Genomic DNA, 16,678 nt, shown 5'->3' on the forward strand with positions numbered 1-16,678 from the left:
AATTGATTAAAATGTATAATGATCCCAAACTTTTGAAAAGTATGTTTGTGACTTGAAGTCTAAAAAAAAACTGCAAAATGTTTTGCCACAGCTACCTAAGATATTCTTCAAAAACCAGTCAGTCTCAGGGCATTTGTTGTCAAAGACTCTCATAAGACTTATAGGTGTAAAACATTACAGGCTGTTCCAGGTAAGCATGCTAAAATGGTAGTTAACTCTACCTTGTTTGACTCAAAGAATTCTGCCCCAAATATACCTTGCAGTTCTCCCAGCCTGATCCTAGAGAGGAGATTCTGGCAGTCCAGAATGATGCAACAGATCTTGAGAGACATGTTTGTAGATCCAGAGCTTCTGGCCGAACTAAATGAGGAGCAGAGGCAGATTCTTTTCTACAAAATACGTCAGGAGCAGGTGCGACGATGGACAGAGTGTGAGAGCCACGAAGGAGGCTGGGAAAGACCCCTGACCAAGGAGAGAGATGGTGAGTCTGGCATGGTTTACTTTACTAGGCCTTCATGTAATCAGTCTGCCCAATCTCAGTCCAAGCGCTCTATTACTGTAGATCCCAAGTGGTGCTGATATACACTCATGATGTGCTATTGTACTACTGAAAACTTTTCAAAACTTTTATATTCAAACCGAAATCTCAGTTGGCTAGACACTTTTAATGAATCGTTAAAATATTGGTATCCAGAATAGCATAAGAAAGCTTTTAAAAGCTTGGCTTATGTGTGTTATAAATGAATAGTGCTCATAAACAACTGCAGAAATAGTATTCACAATTGGAAGCAGATACAGTATCCAGTGCTTTACAACTCAACTGTTCTTTGTTACAGTAACTTAACTTAAGGTTAACTGTAACTTTAAAAATATAATCTAGTCTAGTTTTCACATCTGCCTTTATCACTGTCTCCAGAAAACAGAAAGAGTATACAGTGGCTGCAGGGCAGAGATGGCGAGGTGTGGGTCTGGGTAATGGGGGACGCCCCTGGAGACAAACCATACGAGATGATTGTCAAAGAACTGATGGAAGAGAGAGCCAGGCGACAGGCTCAGCTAGAAGCCCAAGAGCTGTGGTGAGGATTGTGAGATGAACACCAAATCCATGATGTTTATCTGTATCAACTGACAAGATTAGAAACTCGTTTCATTTCCACAATAAAAACATAAAATATTAAATATTTTCTTGTAGAGATTTAGATTCATGCTTTACTGTGCTCATAGAAATTTAAGATTCATTTTGTTTATACGGAATACTCATGTCATTAAGGAAAAGTAAGGAAACTAAACAATACACAGGTGTGAAAGTTAAATTAGGTTGTTTCAGGAATTGTCTTATCCTATTTTATTAAAAGATTTATTCTTTTCTGGCATTTTCCAAGGCGGAAGAAAGAAGAAGAAATAAAGCAAAAGTTCAGAGATGCCATCACAAAGGAAAAAGCTCGCTTAGTTGCAGGAAAGTGGAAGGAAGAAGCTGAGGACAGGAAGGCAGCCAAACAGGAGGAGGAACGGATAAGGGAGAAACTAAAGGTGATTGATCCACAAAACCCTCAACTTCTAAATGTGCTGCAAAATGAGAATGCACTAATTGGCCTCAGCAAGATTAAAACGGTTGCCAGTGTTCCACAAGGATCCAACCCATCTGCTAGAAAGCTGGGGGACAAGCTTAGCAGTGGGAGTCACAAAACAATCCAAGCGATCAATTACTTGTAGGAGACCTGCAAGGATGCCCACCTTTAGGGCATTCGTTTGGTGGATGTTGTTTTCCACCGAAGTCTCTGTAAATTATTTAGGTAAGTGTGTGGAATGGCTGCAGTATGTGGAGGTGAGCCCTCTGAACTTCTATTCTCTCTACCTCCCTTTGAAAGACAGAGAACAATGAGGAAAACAACCAGGCAATCAATACTCAATCTGAAACCAACAGGAGGGCAACTTGCTGCATCAACGACAAAAATTAGGGCCAAAGGGCTTTTTTTAGTTCCCCAAAACAGTCTTAGTACTTTTGTTTTGTCATGTTAGTTTTAGTTGCTTCCCAGTTTGAAAATGCATTACACAAAACTGCAGCTGCTTTTGGTTGATGTTGTGAAAAGCAGAAGTCATGTTAAAATGTGAAAGGGTCAATGACAAATAAGGGCACAAAGGAAAATGAACAGGAGTAATCTATTAAACATCTGCTTTAAAACACATTTCAAGCACTTAAAAAATGTACTGGTGAATTTATGTTAGTTTCAAAATCCTTTTATAGTATTTTCAAGAAGAAACATCAGAAACAACATTACATCATTTACAAGTTGTTTGAATACATACATATATAATGATAAAAATTCACCATCACACAGACAGGCCCCTCCCACAATAGTTTTAATTGACAGCAGCGTTTCAGCACAGACTGGACTGGTGTCTTACCTTAGATCCACCTTGAGTGAGCTGTCATCAGTCCTCCATTTTTTCACCGCCGGACCAGATGTAAATAAGAATGTCTCCTAAGCGACTGAGTGTCACAGTGTCTGGTCTGTGTTTCCCTGGGTGTGCTAGTGGTCTCACTTCCCCATAGGCACCCCACTGCAGGCACTACATTTCTCACAAGCCTTGTCCCTTCATTGCACACATGTTAATTGCACTCAGCTGTCTCCACTTTCATCGTCTTCACCTATATATTTATACCGGTCTGTTTTCTATCTGTGTCATGGTGTCCTTGTTTTCCGTCACCCGGTTTTCTCACGTTTCCTTGTGTTTTCTTGTTTCTCGTTTTTGAACTGCTTTCCCTGTTAGTGACCTCTAGCATGTTTAATTTTGATGTTACCACATTAAACACTGCAATTGGATCTTTCGTCTCCTGTGTGGAATCATTAGAGAAAGGACACCATCATGCCCAGATCCAGCGGTGTGGGATTTCGTATCCGTTGCCCAACCACCATAGAGGAGCAGATGGGGAGACTGTGGAACCTAACCACCCTCCGTCACAAGGGGAGTGAAGTGGGTGGTTTGGCTCAAGTCTTTTGGACAGTGGCAGTGGGGCTGGGGTATAATGAAGGACCTATTGAACAACTGCCTGGATGACCCTTTGCCTGGGTGGGAGATGAAGGGGCTGGAGATCCTGGACTTTTGGGGGTTCACCAGTTACCTTCAACATTGTAGTCAATGGGATACACAGACCACACCCATCTCTCCAGACACGATGGCCGGCAGCCCAGCACCACTGCACAAGATGGCCGCCAGCCCAGCGCCACAGCACAAGGTGGATGCCAGCCCAGCGCCACAGCACAAGGTGGATGCCAGCCCAGCGCCACAGCACAAGGTGGCCACCAGCCCAGCGCCACTGCACAAGATGGCCGCCAGCCCAGACCCACTGCACAAGATGGCCGCCAGCCCAGAGCCACTGCACAAGATGGCTGCCAGCCCAGCCCCACTGCGCAAGATGGCGCCAGCCCAGTGCCACTTCATGTCTCTGCTGAACTACCAGACCCTCTTCACGTCTCTGCTGAACTACCAGAGCCTCTTCACGTCACTGCTGAATTACCAGAGCCTCTTCACATCTGTGCTGAGCTAACAGAGCCTCGTCACATCTAAGCCGAACTTCTTGAGTGCTCGACCTATCCTGTCATGGTCATGGAGGCCATCCAGGAACTCACCGCCTGCCCTGTCATGGCCATGGAGACCATCTACCATCTCCTCAGGGTCACGGAGGCCACCCTTAACCTGTTCATGTTCTCTATTTCAGGCTTACCTAACTAGACTTGCTCTCCTGTGCCCTGGTGGGCTTCTGTCTCGACCGCACAGCTGTGGTGGTCTTTTGCGCCACCCTGTTGGGCTTCCTCCATTGTCTCAACCGCAGGGCGGGGGTGGTTCTCTGCACTGCCCTGGTGGGCGTCGGTCCCGTCTGCTTGGCTGTGGTGGGCTCCAGTTCCATCTGTGCCATCCCAGTGGGCTCCTGTTCCACCTGCTCCAATTTGGATTCCTCCCCTGTCGGCCTGGGACGCTGAACTTTCCGTTCCCTCCTGGCCTCTTTGTTTTGTTGTTGTTTTGTTTTTGTTTTTTTCACCTCCTGTCTCTGTTTCCCTCTATGGACCTGGCCCTCCGTCCCTCCCCTTAGTCCTCCGCCTGTCCACCTCCCTCCTGGTCTCCTTGTTGTTGTTGTATTGTTCTTTCACTTCCTGTCTCTGTTTCCCTCTATGGACCCGGCATTCTGTCCCTCCCCCTTATCCTCCACCAGTCCACCTCCCTCTTGGTCTCTGTGTTCCCTGGTTTGTTCTTGTGTTCGGTGGAGCATCTGGTAGCTGCTCCTTAGAGGAGGGGGTAATGTCACAGTATCTGGTCTGTATTTCCCTGGGTGTCCACTAGTGGTCTCACTTCCCCATAGGCACCCCAATGAAGGCACTACATTTCCCACAAGCCTTGTCCCTTCATCACAGTTAATTGCACACCTGTTAATTGCACTCAGCTGTCTCCACTTTCATCGTCTTCACCTATCTATTTAAACCGGTCTGTTTTCTATCTGTGTCTTGGTGTCCTTGTTTTCCGTCACCCGGTTTTCTTGCGTTCCCTTGTGTTTTCTTGTTTCTTGTTTTTGGACTGCCTTCCCTGTTATTGACCTCTAGCCTGTTTGGATTTTGAAACTGGATTACCCCATTAAACACTGCAATTGGATCTTTCGTCTCCTGTGTGGAATCGTTACACTGAGGTGTTCTGTTGTTGAATGCAATAATGAACATAGCAGTCGTCATTTACTCCTAATATCTATGCCCTCTTGAAACAGTGGATTTCATTTGTTTCTGAGGGGTATGTGCCCCAATCTGCCTAAATGCGTCTATGTTTGTGTGAATCATTCGTGATCCAGCCGATCTAGAGTAGTGAGTATAATATTTTGTAATGAATCTTTGCAAATTGCCTTTCCTAATAATGTATCAGTTAGCGAGTTTCACGATGAATGCGGCTAAATAAAACAGCCTCTCAGAGAGCGGCTCGGAAGGGGGGGGTTGGGTCAGCGGAGCTCATTAACATTTAAAGCAACATTCAATTAAACACTGTAGACCAGTGGTGTCGAACTCATAGTATATTTCCAACACTGCTCCAACACACAAACCATGTAGTTTTCAAATAAGCCTGAAGGACTTGATTGGTTGGCTCAGGTGTGATTTTTTATGGTTGCATATAAACTCTGCAGGGTTCCAGCCCTCCAGGAACTGATGGCGTGTTTCCACCAAGATTACCCAGAACAATTGTAACAGGCACTTTTTTCCCAAGGAACTATTTTCCTCCCAGACATGTTGCTTTCTGCATTTCCACCGCGGTCTAAAGTACCGGGAAGATTAGGCAAATAGTCTGGTGACATAGGTCTGCCCTCATTTCTCAATACAAAGTATGCACATTTTGGACTTGCATCCTCGGTAGTTCAGACTTTGTGCATTCGTCTCGAGAGTGTGATGTCCGCTACGATGCAAATCCGGTAATTCTGCAAACAGCAGCAGACCAGTCAGCTCACCTGGGCTACTGCAGTTTTCCTCTTTGTATATTTACAATAAAACGAAAAAGGATATCAAATACCACTGCCTCCTTTTTTTTTCCATTTAAACATTATAATAGCAGCAGAAATGTACTTAGTCCAGGGAAATGTGTATTTATACAGCCATTGCAATGAAACAAAATGTTATATCATTTGCCGCTTTTTATTTTCATTTTAACAGATAAATTGAATATTGACCAAAGATTACCTGTTAGATTTACCCAAAACGAATTATATTTTATGTTTATCTACTAAAGAGACATCTGAGCCAGTGGCACATATCAGAAAGACTAGCCAAGTTGAGACTGCTCTAGGCAGATACAGGATCACTGAGCTCCCGCTGATCGCGTAGAGATGACCATCTCCGATATCAAAACTATATCAAACTTTACTTTACTGGGAGGGGGGGGGGGGTGGCATGCCATTGTAAACATGAATTTGTATTTTTATGCATTTTTAAAATGATGTCATTGACCCAAAATCTAGATGCATGGTATTGTGCCAAGTCAAAAACCTGTCAACTTTATAAGAATGAATAAGAATGTTTGTCTGTAGGACAGTGAGGGCAGAGTCAATTAATCTTAAAGAGGAAATAAGATCCTAAAGGCATCTCCAGTACTGCATGATTAGTTATTCAGAAGTTGCACTGATGGCATTATCTTTTCAAAGAGGAAGAAAAAGAAAATGGCAGAGCGTAGGAGGAGTCGGGGCAGGCGGCACGACCGTTTTTCAATATTCACACTGCAGATTCCCAAAGAGGCCTTGATGGTTAGCCATGATTTGCGGCCTGGTAATGAGACCTTCTAAAGAAACTTGTCAAATATTAAAGAGCTCATTTATCACTGCCCACATATCATCCCTCTTACTGGAAAGTGCTGAGTCATTAAACTTTGAAGTGTTTCTCTCACAATACTCCTTAAGTAATCTTTATAAAGACTGTCGAGGCACAACGAAAAGAGAAGAGTGAAAAGAAAATGGGTGAACCTCTCAAAAGTTGTTTTAGTTAGACGTTCTTCAGTTTTATGAGAAGACACTTGTCAGCAAACTCAAAGACAAAGATCTCCATACTAAATGAACAAGAATGAACAATATTGTCCATAGCAACTGTCATGACCTAAACTGCAGTAATTTTTTTGGACTAGTGGTCTAGACAAGGAGTGTCTGTTTTCAGATAACGCCTCATTGGTAATTACCTTATGCCAATAATTACACGGCTTAAGTATCTCAAACAACCATCCTGCCAAATGTTATTGTCCTAGAGGATTAATTATTCAACCAAATGATTTCCATTTCAACACCGCTAATGAACCACTCGTGCTAATACATTAGTGCCGCAAGAGTTAGAACAACATACTGAGCCTAAGTAAGGACTGAGGTGCATTTGATTTGTCACCACCCTCTCTGTCACAAAAACAAATGTGTTACTTTCACACAGAAACAAGAGGAAGAGGAGAGGCAGAGGGAAGAGGAGGACATACGACATGCAGAGGAAAAAAGGGCGAAGGAACTATATATGTCCCTTGAGCAAGAACAAAAAAAAAGTGAACAACGTGACAAAGAGTGGGAGGATCAATGTGAGTGAAGATGTTATTTCTTCATATACATTTTCATCTGTCAAACCACAAAGGTTTAAAAATTAATCATAAAAACCTGGTTACCTGATAAATACCAGTTGCTGTGTTTATGCATAGAGAGAAGAGAGAGAGAGAGAGATGGTTATGTTAGTCAAGTTGTTTTTTAACTAAACTAAACATCAAAATACCATGATCCCTCATCTCGACTAAACAATATTCAATTAATTTACCTAGTCAATGTTCTACCTGGTGTACAACTGTATAGCAGCTAGTTCGTTGCTACAAAGACAGTCTAGCTTGGACCAGCTAGAAACCAGCTGCCATGTTCCAAAACACACTTTCCACAACTTTTATAAGCATTATATATGTTGCATAAGCTAAGTTGCATGCAATTTTCCAGCAAAGTTGCAAGCAATCTATCCTTTATTATAAACTTTTCTCCATCTGACCATCTATTCTTTCTACTTCTTTCGCTTTAGTACGTCGCTCAAAAGAAGCTGATGAGGAGAAGACAAGAAAGGCTCGCTGGGCAAGAGATGAGTATAAGCGCCAGTCACTACGGGCCATAGAGAAAGGCCATGTTGCTGGCCTGAGTGGCCATTTCCAGAAACAATCCCACCGGAGACACAGTACTTTCATTGAACCATCTGTTAGTACTGTTTCTAGTAATGAAGTCCGTCCCAGGCCCGGCCTTCAGCGTGCAGAACCCCCTCTGTACCGGCGCAGGCAAAGCCGCAGACATAGTACAACAGCAACACAACCACTAATGGACAGGTAATCATTCTGTAGAAAAATAACAGTATGTGACACTGAATATAGATTATACTATATTCGTGTGCTTTAAGCTAATTTGTATTTATCTGAAACACACAGAAATTAGAATTCTGGCTGACATGGAAAAATATTTTCACGTTATCACCAAAATCTATAGTACGATTTTATTTTATATTCAGTAGACGTTTTAATTCCAAAGTGACTCGGATTCAAGGTATTGCATTTTGTCAATAAAAAAAAATCAATTAAAATGGATATGTTTTTAATTTGCTAAAGATTACATTTACCAGTCACCCTTACATATGTGTGCATAAAAAATGCCCTACAGAAGAAATGCTTTAGACCACCCTAAGCTGGTTTGTAGGTCTAGGACAAGGTCAGGCTCGTCTCCAAAACTGTCCAAGCCCATGTTCAGTTGGTTCAGCTGCTCTTAAATGCTCTAATATAGGCAAACCAGCACTTGTTAACCAGATTGAAAGACCATCTAAAACCACCAAACCATATTAGGCTGGTCCTTTCAAAAGAATTATGCATTAGATCAAGAACTGTGTGAATTAGCACTTTTCTTTACCATTAGCCCTGCATGGGTGCGAACACCACGGCCCAGTTCCAGGGAAATGGTTATTCTCTGGTTCACCGAAGAGCAGAAACCAAAACAAGCGGGATACGAACGGAATGGCAATGCTATCGCACCGTGGTTCCACGGTAAGGTTTCTTAATGACCTCTCTGGTGTCTCCCGTTACTCGATACGATGCATTAAAATCCATGATCACCTGTTAAATTGTGCCAATGTCAGCATTCATTGCAGAATGTAGTTGATGACTACCAGCCCATAAGCAAGTGGAAAGCATGAGTAGTTTTAGTGAAGCAGACATATGCTAGTACCTCTCAAGACCTCTGCCCTTTTACCCTCTTGTACACACTGTCACCCAGATCCACGAGGAGAGAGAAATGGAGCGTGGAATAAGCAGCCCGTTTTGAAACCAGAAACTAGCCAACCAACAGATGGAGAGCAGTGGTGTGTGTGTCTGCGTCTACTTGTACACGGACAGACAGTAGAGAGAAATAGAGGGGGAGTGCTCAATAATTCAAAGGCTTTGCTAGGCTAATTACTGGCATGAGTCCTGCAGCTTTGTCATGTTAGAACGGGTTACAGTATGTGACTCCTGGTTAAATGACAAGAGAGCAGATTAATAGGCTTGTGAGTGTCGGAAATTCCAACGGAATGTGGGCCACGCATCAGTCTGTGTGATTCTGAATAGATGTGTCTAGATAAGAGGACAGACGCACACTCATTCCTACCCATACTGACACACACATACACAAGCCACGGTGTCGATTTACACCAACACTGCTGGTAGAGATACATGGAAAAAAACATACTATACCACTTTCTATCTGTCATCTGATGACTCCATTACAGAGATAACAAGATTACAATGGAAACAATGCTGAAATACCTTTTTATTTACCCTTGTGGAAAAAAGAATTTGCACTTGTGGTGTATTTCAAATCAAAGTACAAAAAGCTACTTACGATTATATAATATTAGCATGAACTCATGACTATAATTAAGTATACTTTTAAAAAGTGCGCTTTGTAATAATGTCGAATAAAAGTTGCTTCAAAGAAGTAAGGTTACACTTATATTGTTTTAGTGTTGACTAACATAGTAAAGCACATTTAAAGGAAATATATTTTAAACATACTAAATTACTTCTCCACTCCTCCCCGTCATCACCGAATTCTGTAAAAAAAAACGTTAATACCAAAAACTTAAAAAACTGGTCTTTAAGACCATTTTTGAGACATTTTAAAAATGATATACATATTTTGAGTGATTTATGTACACATTAATCGACAGTGGTGATTAATGAAATTAAATGTCTTGCTTTGGTCTTCACTGGAAGTGTTCTGTTTGCTCTGCTAAACTATAATTACTAATAAAATAATATAATATAATTACTGAAACTAAAACTAAATAAAATAAAATAAAATAAAAGCTATATAGAAATGTGTTTTGCAAAATAAAAAAGAAACTAAAACTAACAAAACCATTGATGAAACTAACTAAAACTAAACTGAAATTTAAAACAAAATTGAAAACGATAATAAAATTAAAACTAATTTTTAAAATGCAAAACTATCAGAACCTTGTGACAAACGTAAGGTTAACTGCAAGGTAGTTGGCTAGCACTCCAGCTTGTCACTATTGAAAGAGTCTGTCAAAACTAAACAAAACAAAATAAAACCATTAAAATATCAAGTAAATAAGTATTGTGATACTTGGTGCCACAGTGACACTCTTGTCCCAAAAATTATTTCTATACCACGATACTCAATATGTTGTCCCACGGCGAGTAATTTTTCCCTGTTGCACCTACACAAAATTTGAGGGTTCTCCCACCTGCTAAATCCCACTTTAACCACTGGCTGTAACCATGTTTCAAAAAATGAAATTACATACATTTAAACTACAGTAATACAATTTCATTTAATCTTGCAACCCTTTTCACAAGGGTAAACAGGCCAGTATTTGTGAAGTGCCTCAGTTAACATCAACATAAAATTGTTTTGAATTAGTGTACACTTAATTAACAGCATTATAAAGAAAGGTTTATAATGCTGCTCCACTGACAGTTTCCTGTGATGTGTATGCTGAAGGTATCATCTCCCGAGAGGACTCCGAGACACTGCTTACGAATGCTGCTGAGGGCTCTTTCTTGGTACGGGTCAGTGAGAGGATCTGGGGCTACACACTGTCCTATCGCACAGCCAGCGGTTTCAAGCATTTCCTTATCGATGCTTCTGGGGACTATTACAGCTTTCTGGGTGTGGACCAAAACCGTCATGCCACCCTTGCTGACCTCATCGACTTCCACAAGGTAAAAGAGCAGTGATAGCCTGTGACATATGGGAAAATGTATTTTAACCTCAAGAATGCAAAAGATAAAAACATTTCTCGAACCAAAATACATCTAAAATAGTTTATATTGATCGTTCACAATAAGGCCAGTCAATTTTGAAAATTGAAAATAACGTAATTTCCTGTACTTTTTGAGAACAAAAGCTTAAAGTGCTGTAATCATTCCCTCGCCATCATGTTGTTCAAGGCAATTCATGTCCAGACTGCTCTTTTCCATTCAGTGAAATTGGACAGATGAAGCTCAAGGAATTAGCTTTAAAAAAATCAAAGCACAACAAAAGCATGATTAAAGTACTCAATACAGTCTTTTGGATGGAGATTTATAAAATCGAACGTTTTAGTGAAGAACAACCTGGATCTCATGCTGTGCCCAGATCAGAAGGGAGGAGCACAGTTTGTTTGACAAACTAATCAATCTTTATCTAACGATACTGAATGAAACAACCACCCTTTTGCCATGAAAAACGTATGTTTAGGACATGTATTGTGAAGTAAATGAATGATGGCAGAATGTGCCTTTGCCAATAAACTGCCTTCAGCTGTTTGGAAATCAACAATTACTTTATTGTGCAGCCATTCAGCGCTTGTAGCTTCAGATGTAAGATTTCATCATTCTCCAGAACAATGTTTTTACTGTGGAGAAGCTCTGAAGCCCAGATACATGACAGCTTGTGCAGGATTAAAGTTAGGTCCATCTAAATGTCTTTGGGATCTCTAAAAGTGCTGAAACATCTCAACATGTGAGGAATGGATTAGGAGTCAGGGCTGATTCCTGAGTCAGACAATGTAATGTAATCTGTACCGAAGCAACTTCCAATAACTGAGAGCTTGGCTAGGCATCTCCACAAGCCTTCAGCATAGCACATGTAGCCATGGATACGTATTTCACTTTCTGGAATGCTGTCAAAGTTGGAGTCACAAGCTGTGAAATCTCTGACATTAGTTACATGGAAATGCAGGCGACGTTGTACAACTGTCAACAAGCGTTCCTGCTTCACGCCTCTGCAATATGGTGAAAATAAATAAAAAACACTGTAGAGAACCTGTCTACTTATATATGAAAATTACAATTGGTTTAGCTCAGATAGAGACAATCACCGAATGAATAAAAAAGCAAGTCAAAGCATTGCTGGAAACAAGACTGCCCTCACTATTTCAGGCCGCATTTGGCGTAAGTTTGAATAAGTAAAATAGATCGAATGACACATAGCATGCTCCCTTTTAGCATAAGATGATTTCCAGCCACTTGTGTGTCAGCAAACAGAAATCTTGTACTCGTTCTATTAGAATGCAGAGTGCACTGAAAAATGGCAACATCTGTCTGCTCTCAGGAGGAAATCATCACAACTACAGGGAAAGAGCTGCTGATGGAGGCCTGCAAGCGGACTGGGCCCTCTGTGGATTTCGGCGGGCTTTTCCCATGATTCCTTACATGCTAAAGACTTCAAAGGCCAGTCTCTGTGGGGTCTCTAATGTAGCAGGGTGTTCACTTCATTTCAAAGAACATGGTAAAAAAAAAAAAAAAAAGATTTCTGGTCCTTGTGTTCTGTCTCTGAGTTAAAGTGCCTTATGATCAGGCCTCAACGGAAAGACTTTTTTTCTGTGGAAAATATGTAAGAATTCTTATTTCAAACATTGTGAATGTGTTCAAGGATGCAGATTATACTAATTATGTAGAAATATGAAGACCTTTGTGACTGTATTTTCTGTGCTGATTTTTTAGGAAAATATGAGGAATTCTGGTTTCAAACTTGGTAAAATGTTAAGTGAAGCAGATTATACAAATTATACAGTGATATGTATAACTTTGGGGCTTTTTTGCATTTCCTGGACTGAATTTTAAGAAGAGTTTGTAGTATTACAATAAACATGGTAAAAATATATTAAAATGAAGCAGATTATACTAATTAAGTGCAAATGTGTAGACACAGACTAACCTGGTGTAAAGGAACTGTGCATGGATCAGTCTTTTTCTGTAAATGAAAAGCCAATAGCGTTCCGTTTTCTGCTCTTTTATTATTTGTTTAGTCAAATGCATTCATATAGCACACGCATAAATGTATCTGAAATAGAATGACCATTTTCTGTTCTTTATAATGGAAAAAGCTATGTAAATAAGAGCCAGTGTGGACACTGAAACAATACATCCAAAGAAACTGTGACTAAGGAAGGACTGTTTTAACAACAACAGGAAAAGACAGTTTCCTCAGTCCACCCTTTAGTTGTAGCTTTTTCCATGAGAGAGAAAGTCGTTCTGTATCTTCCACCGAGAGAAATCAGATCAAAATATGTGCACATCACCCTACAGAGGGTCAATGGTCTTTTTTATTTGTTCGCATTATGTTCCAACTCCATCTGCCCAGCCAGAAAAGGCCATAATGGGACTTTTTATTAGGACGGATTGTCAAAGATGTTCAATCTCATGTAGAGGTGACCGTAAAATGGCGAATTTACCAAGCTCCTAGTTCTGCTTTATCACCATTGAGTAAAACACTCCAGGTTTCTTCAGGATGACTGTGCTTGTAATTAGTGTGTCTAAATCACTTTGAAGTGTAATATGCCACTACTAAATAATAAGAGAAATGCTTTAGTAGTTTTATGGGCTGAAAAGTCACAAGAGGTTTGTGGCAAATGTACCGCACTGCAGGTTTTCTCAAGAAGTGGACTTTCTGACCAGAAAATCTGATGCTCAGATTTCATAAGTTTGAAATTTAAAGGATGGTTTAACGTTAAATTGTTTAGTTGGTTTTTTTTGCTCCAGCCAGACAATTTTCTAATAGAGACCTGGGGAAACGTTACTTTTAATTGCTCAAGTCATTCTCCCATACTTTTACAACACTCTATAATTTTAATGACTAATCTATATTACTCTATATAAGTTCGTAAATATCAGTGTGAAAAGATATCCGCAGCATATTTTACTTCCATAATATAATGCCTTTCTAAAATGAAACATGATTTATCAATTACAAAATGTAGAACTGGACCAGATGTGAAAGTAATTATATATATATATAAAGTTGGGACACTGTACAAATTGTGAATAAAAACACAATGCAATGATGTGGAAGTTTCAAATTTCAATATTTTATTCAGAATACAACATAGATGACATATCAAATGTTTAAACTAAGAAAATGTATCATTTTAAGGGAAAAATAAGTAGATTTTAAAGGGTTAGTTCACCCAATAATCAAAATAATGTCATTAATAACTCACCCTCATGTTGTTCCAAACCCGTGAGACCTCCGTTCATCTTCAGAACACAGTTTAAGATATTTTAGATTTAGTCCGAGGGCTCTCAGTCCCTCCATTGAAGCTGTGTGTACGGTCTACTGTCCATGTCCAGAAAGGTAAGAAAAACATCATCAAAGTAGACCATGTGACATCAGAGGGTCAGAATTTTTTGAAGCATCGAAAATACATTTTGGTCCAAAAATAGCAAAAACTATAACTTTATTCAGCATTGTCTTCTCTTCCGTGTCTGTTGTGAGAGATTGTTCAAAGCAAAGCAGTTTGTGATATCCGGTTCGTGAAAGAATCATTCGATGTAACCGGATCTTTTTGAACTAGTCAGGGCCGGCGCTCCGCACACGCACATCACGCACTGCGCGTAGGGCACCAAGTGCTTGGGGGGGCACCAAAAAATCTGGGTCGTGAAATAGGCTACTATTATAAATAACAAATAAAATATTTCTAAAAGCATGTTAATATACAAAAGCAATACAAAAGTAATATAGGCCTAGACCAAATTAGTCGAGAAAAAGGTGAATCTCTGTGCCAGTCTCCCTCTGGTTCCCCCCCTTCCCCACCTCCCAGTGGTCTGTTCGAATATGCCTCAATCAATGTCAAATTTGGCAGACACCGACCTCAGACATGGGCTGCATCCGAAAACTGAAAAATGCTGCCTTCGGAGGACGCATTCCAAGGTAGGAAGACATCAAGGCATGTCCGAAATCAATGTCAGCTTAATTTCCTGTCTCCTGAGATGCCTTCATCTGGTCGGTTTTTGAAGGCAGCATAGATGTATCCTTCGCTGCATTTGATATCCCACAATCCTGTGCGTTCCATTCTGTGACCGTTAAGCAGGGGGCAAGGAACTCGACCGGAAGTTGAAGTCAGGTGGGGGCTGCCATCTTTTAGCAGAACTTCACTTGCGTTAGCATTCCCATTGACTCCCATTCATTTTGGCGTCACTTTGACAGCGAATAACTTTACATCTGAGGCGTTTAAAGACTCAGTTTGTCCATTATTTATTTCTAAAGATACACGACAATGTATAAAGGGCTCCATTACCTTCTATGTTACATTATGGCCCCGTATAAACAGTTTTTGTAAAAAATAGGCTAACGATTGCGTCATAACCACTCGTCTCTCTGTCGCAATACTTACTCCTGCTCACTCACAACAAAGATCTCCCCGCTCAAGCTCGCCGTCTCTGCAAGATTAACGATGGCAGTTTGCACGCACAGCCACTTAGAAGATTTACATCTGTCAGACAGGTTGCTGACGTCGTCAAGCTTCGTTTGAGTCAGCGCGTCAGAAACGGAAGTGCTAAAAAACGCTAAAAATGGGCTTCACTTGTCTCAATTGAGTTACAATGGGGTCGCTGTGTCCATTTCTTTTACTGTCTATGCTGTTAAGCCAAAAAATAAAGATGGCGTCTGAAAGTTGCGGTCGGTGGTCAGTTGTGTGTAAATGTATGTTTCTGAACAACGTTTTCCACTTTTTATGTAATTTCTAGCGAGAAGTTAATATTGCAGTAATGAAATATCCACTTAGTTATCACCAAAGATCTCTATATTTTGCTGTAGATCGTTAAACCATTACTCCGCCTCAGAAGCCATGCAGCCATGGCCTCGAAAAGGCACCAAGAGTCGGGGGCGGAAAAAATAAAAAATAAGAGACAGCGGGATGATGCTCGTGCTTCACTTGCAGGTAAGTCAATGTTTTGGATAAAAATTTTAGTTTTAAAAGAACGGCGTTAGGTAACGACGTTATTTTTTCTGTAACGCGGTAATCTAACTAATTACTTTTCCCGTCATTACAACGCCGTTAACGTTACTGAACGTTAACTGCGGTGCGTTAATATGCATTGATTTAATAAACTATGCGATCCGAACGCACCCCTGGCTCACACAGCGACTGAGCAGGTGGGTTAATGACGAGTTAAGCGGTTGTGATTGGCTAAGGCAGTGTCATGTGTTTCATGGTAGCCAATCAGAGCCAGTGTTTTTACACACATGCCGGCACACGCGGCTGCGCCAGCGGCGCCAAACATACGCACACACTCACACATGCAAAAGCTACACAGTAGTGATGGGAAGTTCGATTCTTTTTCGCGAACCGGTTCTTTCGGACGGTTCGATTCAATAAACCGGTTGAAAAAAACGTTTCATCGGTTCTTTCACGCTCGACGTAATGACGTCATTGGCGATGACGTAATGGCGTCACGTCTATCAAACATTCAAATATATAAAGTCAGTAATCATAACTTTAGTCAGTTAAAACCTCATAATCATGAAAAGTTTACATTTGAGTTTTGCAACAACACCTAAATACAGTAACAGCAATAATGTGCATATGAGGATTTAAGTCTTGAAGATATAAAGTAAATAAATTAGGTGTCATCAGTGCAGAAACCATGATCCACTTACTAAATATAATCCATTGCGATGTATCTGTTATTAAATGAACTTACGTTTCGCCAGATTGCCCTTCATCCAAGCCCATAACATTACTAGTACAGAATCAGAATCAATCACCAAAAGAATTCCTTCGGTTCAGACATGCTGTGAGTCAGTTGGCTTCACGCTGAATCGCGCATGCGCAGTATCATCAGTTCATCGGTTCTCAATTCGGACGCGTCCGACAGAAACGATTCTCGGTTGAGTGTACTG

General features: G+C 40.7%; 1 protein-coding gene across 1 annotated transcript; it reads left to right on the forward strand.

Annotated features, from left to right (window-relative positions):
* The first annotated feature begins 203 nt into the window (after positions 1–203).
* On the forward strand, positions 204–12,905 carry sh2d4ba (SH2 domain containing 4Ba). The gene is made up of 8 exons (XM_026224579.1): positions 204–481; positions 917–1,076; positions 1,383–1,530; positions 6,939–7,077; positions 7,557–7,851; positions 8,429–8,556; positions 10,517–10,737; positions 12,110–12,905. The coding sequence occupies exons 1-8, from the start codon at positions 205–207 to the stop codon at positions 12,200–12,202; spliced, it is 1,461 nt and encodes a 486-aa protein (XP_026080364.1). The 5' UTR covers position 204; the 3' UTR covers positions 12,203–12,905.
* Positions 12,906–16,678: the final 3,773 nt, after the last annotated feature.

This window comes from Carassius auratus, chromosome 38 (genome assembly GCF_003368295.1).
Source record: "Carassius auratus strain Wakin chromosome 38, ASM336829v1, whole genome shotgun sequence".
Classification (NCBI taxonomy): domain Eukaryota; kingdom Metazoa; phylum Chordata; class Actinopteri; order Cypriniformes; family Cyprinidae; genus Carassius; species Carassius auratus.